Source organism: Malus domestica, chromosome 01 (assembly GCF_042453785.1).
Source record: "Malus domestica chromosome 01, GDT2T_hap1".
Taxonomy (NCBI): domain Eukaryota; kingdom Viridiplantae; phylum Streptophyta; class Magnoliopsida; order Rosales; family Rosaceae; genus Malus; species Malus domestica.
Window position 1 is genome coordinate 8,461,063 of NC_091661.1, and position 5,717 is coordinate 8,466,779.

At 36.4% G+C, this 5,717-nt stretch overlaps 1 protein-coding gene across 1 annotated transcript; it reads right to left on the reverse strand.

Moving 5' to 3' along the window:
* Positions 1 to 334: 334 nt before the first annotated feature.
* On the reverse strand, positions 335 to 4,442 carry LOC103454765 (shikimate kinase, chloroplastic-like). Its single transcript, XM_008394369.4, has 11 exons — positions 4,184 to 4,442; positions 3,751 to 4,023; positions 3,034 to 3,089; positions 2,772 to 2,826; positions 2,621 to 2,693; positions 2,317 to 2,404; positions 1,704 to 1,786; positions 1,484 to 1,613; positions 1,286 to 1,364; positions 1,116 to 1,180; positions 335 to 714 (listed from the first exon to the last, which is right to left on the reverse strand). Exons 2-11 carry the CDS (start codon positions 3,995 to 3,997, stop codon positions 652 to 654), a joined length of 939 nt encoding a protein of 312 aa, XP_008392591.2. The 5' UTR covers positions 3,998 to 4,023; positions 4,184 to 4,442; the 3' UTR covers positions 335 to 651.
* Positions 4,443 to 5,717: the final 1,275 nt, after the last annotated feature.

The following is a 5,717-nucleotide window of genomic DNA, read 5'->3' on the forward strand; positions in this document are numbered from 1 at the left end:
TCATCATTGGTTGACTTGAGGTGGCCTTAAATCCTTCTTATTTGAAAATTTTAACGAAATACTCCCGTTATTGTTCATTTTTAATGAAAAATAAATTTTTACTCTAAAAAATCACTCATGATACTATTCACTTACAACGTCTTTTTATCATTTTGATTAAAACTCAAAGTTTTCAAGCTATTTTTCATTAGTTTTCCTTTCTTATTTTGGACAGTTTTCAACTTATTATTATCATCATCATCATGTGTCCACAAGGAAAGAAACAATTGCAACTTAGGGAACATTCACATCCATTTCAAAATTCAACTAACAATTAAACGTTTAATCTGCAAAAAAAAATAAACGACAAGTTTATTGCTCGAGGAGAAACCTTGTTCCCCAGATTTACGGAAATATCGTAGAAAGGTTATACAGGTACAAGGTATATAATATATATACAGCTACAGCGTACTCAACATTACATTACATTCAAAATCTTATAATACTTCATTTCTCCTAACTTTTGCATGACAAACCCCGATTAACACAATGGACGCATAAAACCACACCATTTTTCGTTATTTAAAAAGTAGAAACCTAAACCTAGCACGTTTGCAAACTAAATTAATAAATTTACCATAACCAGAATCCAACACGGAAGCTTTTTCCGTCTTAGAACGTAATATGTGCATGTCTATGTTCTTCCTTCAGATAGCCTTCAATTTGTTCAAGCGCCTGTCCAAGGGTACGGTAAAAGTAGAGATTAGAATAGGTAACAGATAACTTCAACCAAAACAACACATAATTTGTAACCAAGTAATGATATTTGGCAATGCTTATTGAAGGGCTAAAAGCGCTTCCAGAAAACTAAAGTGATCTGGCCGACGCTATGAAGAGAACATTCAAACTCCCTATGGGTTATAAAACCACTTTTAATGCTTATTCACCCAAGGACTTGCTTCGTTTTATTAAAAGTTTGATTTGCTTCTAACAAAAGCGCTTATGAGTAGAAGTGATTGTTACAAAAGCACTCCCAAATTGGCTCATAGCCCTGTTTTTGGTTTTTAAAAAGGATGATTAACAAGTATTCCTTTACATGGGAATGCAATATTGAGAGTCATAAAGAGAGAGGAAACCTCAATCACAATGGCAGTAGGTGTGAGATTGGATACATCTCTACAGCCCAATTTGGCTGCAATATCTGCACGACAGATAACGTAAGGAATCAATATCTTACAAGAGAAACTCTTTCGTTTACTAATTTTACTATGTCAAGAGAAGAATTAAAGTCGGAAGGCTGACATACTTTCCAAGGAAACCCTAGCATTGGCATTGGCATATGAATCACCTCTCTCTTCAAAAAGACTAGTCAGACGCATATAAGTCTGGATGGAAGGCAAAGTTTCAACATACCAATGAGTTGGTATCCTTTTCATTTGATAGATCAATAAGAAAGATGATGATTATTTCAGTGACAATTTTCAGCTAAACATAAACGGCTTACTTTTCTGTATGCATCCCCTGACCCGTGATGCAAAAGGGGGCGAGAGCCAGTTCCCACAGCTGCAATTCTCTGAGCCAAGGCTTCCAAGGGAACATCTAACCAGACACTAATCCCCTTCTTCATACACTTCCTGATGCACCAATATGTGTATAGTAAGTTATTACAAAGTTAATACAATTTGAGAGAATTCAAAAGCATAGAAATTTGTGTTACTACTAACCAGTTGACAGGGCGTACAACTGCACCTCCACCCGTAGAAACAACTAGACGATTCATCAAAGATAGTTTACGTAGCGCCTCAGTCTAAAAGGAATAAGTACAATTATACAATTATAAACCATGATTGCAGTAATGGAAGGGAGAGAAGAGTGGGAAAAAATAATCAACCTACAGTGCATAGCTACACTAATACGCTGCTGCTTCTTTATCTTCATGTATATTGAATGGACAACTACTAAGAATGTTTCAGTTTTTTATACATGTGCATGCATGTACATGAGGTGTACGGCATTGTATAGGACCTACAACTTCCACTTTTTATTACGAGCGACACTTCATCGAACTATGCCATAACACCACCAATCATGAGACACCAAATTTAAAAATTACAAACTGATTACACATGGTTTCATACAACAACAACAACAAAGCCTTTTTCGCAAGTGGGGTTGGCTACACATGGTTTCATAATAATAAAAAATTAAGCAGTTTTGAGTTCTAACTGATAATCAGACATTTTTTCTATTAATACATAATGAATCATTAGGTAACAGATAGTCTCCAAACATGAAATCTGCAAAAATATGAATCAACGGAAATAGTTTGCAACTGACCTCCTTATCTCTGAAAAAGCCCTCTCCATAGAGCTTGAAAATTTCAGCGACGGAAGTTCCACCAACTTCATGCTCCACCAATGAATCACTAAAGCATCCACAAGAATATACCAAAATACAGAAAACCGTTTAGTAAAAAGTAACATAAACTGATACCCTAAATAAGCCACTGCAGATAGACTTAGAAAAATGAGATAATTGACAGAAAAGAACTATTTGTCCTTCCCTTCATTCTTTATGCAATCCTGACAGAGCATGCACTTTTTCTATAAAGACCAAACTCGAAAGTAGGCAGATTAAATACCTATCAATGAACGAATAACTAAGTGATTGCGCCATAATCTTGCCAACGGTTGTTTTCCCAGATCCCATCATACCTGCAACTCAGAATTAGTTTATTAGTGCACAGTAATTATATCCCAGACTAAATATAAATGGCTTATAAAGAGATTTACCAACTAGATATATACAACGTCGATTCAAATATGGCTCGATTGCTAGTGCCTTATTCTGCAATTTTATAACTTCTAGTTAGACAGATGCATGTGTGTGCCACACAAGAATAAATAAGTAAATGTATATGGTTTTGCTTTATCTTTGAACCAGGGTTCACATTCTCATTTGACAGGAGATAGATTCTGTTATTTATCAAGACCAAAGGGGGTTTGATTTACAGGATTTCATGGCCCAAACAAACTCGAAAAAGGTGTGTCATACCTTCAAAACCAGTGATTGATCAGAAGTATGAAAGTTTCCAGATTCCACTGTTGAAGCTACACAAGTGAGATTTGAAATAACAAGTCAAACCTCAGAAAGAAAATAAATTGCGTAAAGATTTTTCCAGATTACAAGTAAGATTTTCTGTTATCATGAAACGGAAACCTCATTAAAACAGATTCTCAAGCCTTGAGGTCATCACACTCCAGAATTCTCAAAAGATAACCAATTCTGTTACGCATATGAAATTGTATACGATAAATATATTGAAAACAAATTAATTCCATTTTGGGTTCAAAGTTGCAGAATTTTACTGTTAGGAACTTAAGTTGAGATAAAAAAGAATGCGCGTCACAGTTGTAAAGCTTCTCATGGCTGAGGCTAAATTACTAGGGTTAAAAATATTATTAGTTTTCTTAAACTCAATGGGGGCACACCTAACATAAGTTAGGTAGACGATTAGGACAGCAACTTACTTGGGACTCAATGCAACAAAACTAATACAAATCTGATTACTTTTCCTTTACCAAAGAGTAATTATTCCTTGGATATATTCATTAAATTTTGTGTCTTTAATCCTTCATCTTATGCAATTTCAACACCAAGATTGAAATTAACCAACTTTCAATCACCAAATAAACATTACAAATCACGGTTAAACACTACCAAAAATCCAATACATATATATATTGAATTGAATTGAATTGAACAAGTTACTTGGAAAGTTGTTGTAAGAGCACGAAACCTCCAAAGCGACATGTAGTTGTCGATTAGAGACTTTTGAGGTTGGTAGGTGAGCGGCTGCAGCTGCAACAAGCACCTGGGTCATGTTTTGGTCCTTTAATCTCCGAGAGAAGGCGGCCGACGTGCTCTTCGGCCGCCGCCTCCTCGCAACCCTGTCGGAATCCACCATCCATGTTGAAATTTGCAATCTCGGCGCAACCGTAGCCGCCTCCATACTCATCCTCCCTCAAACAAGCAGCTCAACGGCTGTGATTGCACCGCCACCGCAGTCAGATAAAACTATTCAATCTCGAAAAATGTGATACAAATCTAAACGAAAAGCGGCGGCGCAACAAACAGACAAACAAACATTTGATATCAACAATTGGATTGGAGGAGTTTCGGAAAGACGAGCGGGGGCACGTACCTCTACGGCTTACCAAAAGCAGAATCAACGACACACAGATGTGAGTCGTTTTTCACGCTATGCTGTTTCTCTCGCGCTCGCTCATGCCTCTCTGCAACCATGTTGTTTATTTAAAGCGTTGGTGCCTCTCGCTGAGCCTAGTCATCAGAATTCGGTTTTTCATTTGTTTTTGTTACAACACCGGCGGGGGTACGCACTATCTCTGTGCCCCCGAGGGGTTGGTCCTACTGGTGGTAATGGTAGTGCTATCTGACGGACTGAATCATTTGTATTTTTTATTTCTTTTATATTTTAAAATTAATGGGGTACGTGGCAGTGGCATGCGGGTAAGATTGGCAAGAGGCTGTGACTTCTCCGCATGCTACCAACCCCTCGTAGGCGTAGGCATTATCAAATGGTGATGTTAGGGTTGGTAGCTTTGCATAAGCGTCAACTTACTCGCGGGTCTCTGGTCCCTGGTTGGTGGGTGGGTGGACTCGACGACGACGCACGAAGAGATTTTTCAATGTACTCAAAACATAAGCTACTGTACCGCATATTTTTATACAAGTAGTAAGATTTTTATGTTAAAAAATAAAATTTTTTACTACTTATATAATAACATATGATATATCATTCTGTGTTACAGGGGCAAAAGTAAAAATTTCTTCTAAACTGGAAGTGCTTTGTAATTTCCATTTTCTAGTGATTTATTTTGGAACCAGGTATTGAAACTGGAAGCAATGCACTGCAACTATCCGGGTCAGGTTTACATGTTCACACTTGTAATCCTACCGTACCCGCGGCAGGGAAATACCTTACCATTGTTGACCCCTAATATTATAAAGTAGGTAAAAGTAAAATCTATTTCATTCCATTTTTCTTATTGTATGTAATATTATTTGTTCAAAAAAAAAAGATAAAAACTATTCTTACATGTGATAATATAAATGAACCACATTTAATTAGAACGTGTCACATAGATTATCAACTTAATCTGACAAAAATACATGTAACGATATAAGCAACCTCGGGCTTGTTTTCGGTTTGCTAACCAAACCGAAAATACCAAGCCAAAAACTGAATCGAAGTTTCGGTTAACTTATAAATCAAACTAAAACCAAACCAAAATTTTCAGTAAACTAAAAAATTGGAATGGTTTGGTAAACTCAAAATTTGGTTTGGGCTTTCGTTTGTTGGGCAAATTTTTTGGGCTTTTCCAATTCTAGCTCATTTTTAAGTGTAACGTAAATTGTAGCAATGATCCATCAACTTTAATCAAATTGAAGCAATAGTCCCTCAACTAAAAATTCATTCCCATTAATCCCTCAACTCATCAAAATGTGTAGTTATGATCCTTTTTGTCAACTCCTTCAGAATTTTGTCAAAATGAGTTATGTTTGAAGGACCATTGCTACAATTGAGTTAAAGTTGAGGGACCATTGCTCTAATTGGATTAAAGTTGAGAGACAATTTCTCCAGTTGAGAGACAATTTGCCCCTTGATTTAGCCTCACGTGCATGTCACATGACTCATTTTGACAGAAGTTCTAATA

What these genes read in the sequence shown, in the direction of transcription:
- LOC103454765 (XM_008394369.4), bottom strand. Translation starts at nt 3,997, where the DNA reads ATGAGTATGGAGGCGGCTACGGTTGCGCCGAGATTGCAAATTTCAACA. An exon ending in TGCTAGGGTTTCCTTGGAAA is followed by an intron (nt 1,181 to 1,285) that starts GTATGTCAGCCT and finishes TCTGTCGTGCAG; the next exon opens with ATATTGCAGCCAAATTGGGC. An exon ending in CTACTGCCATTGTGATTGAG is followed by an intron (nt 715 to 1,115) that starts GTTTCCTCTCTC and finishes ACCCTTGGACAG; the next exon opens with GCGCTTGAACAAATTGAAGG.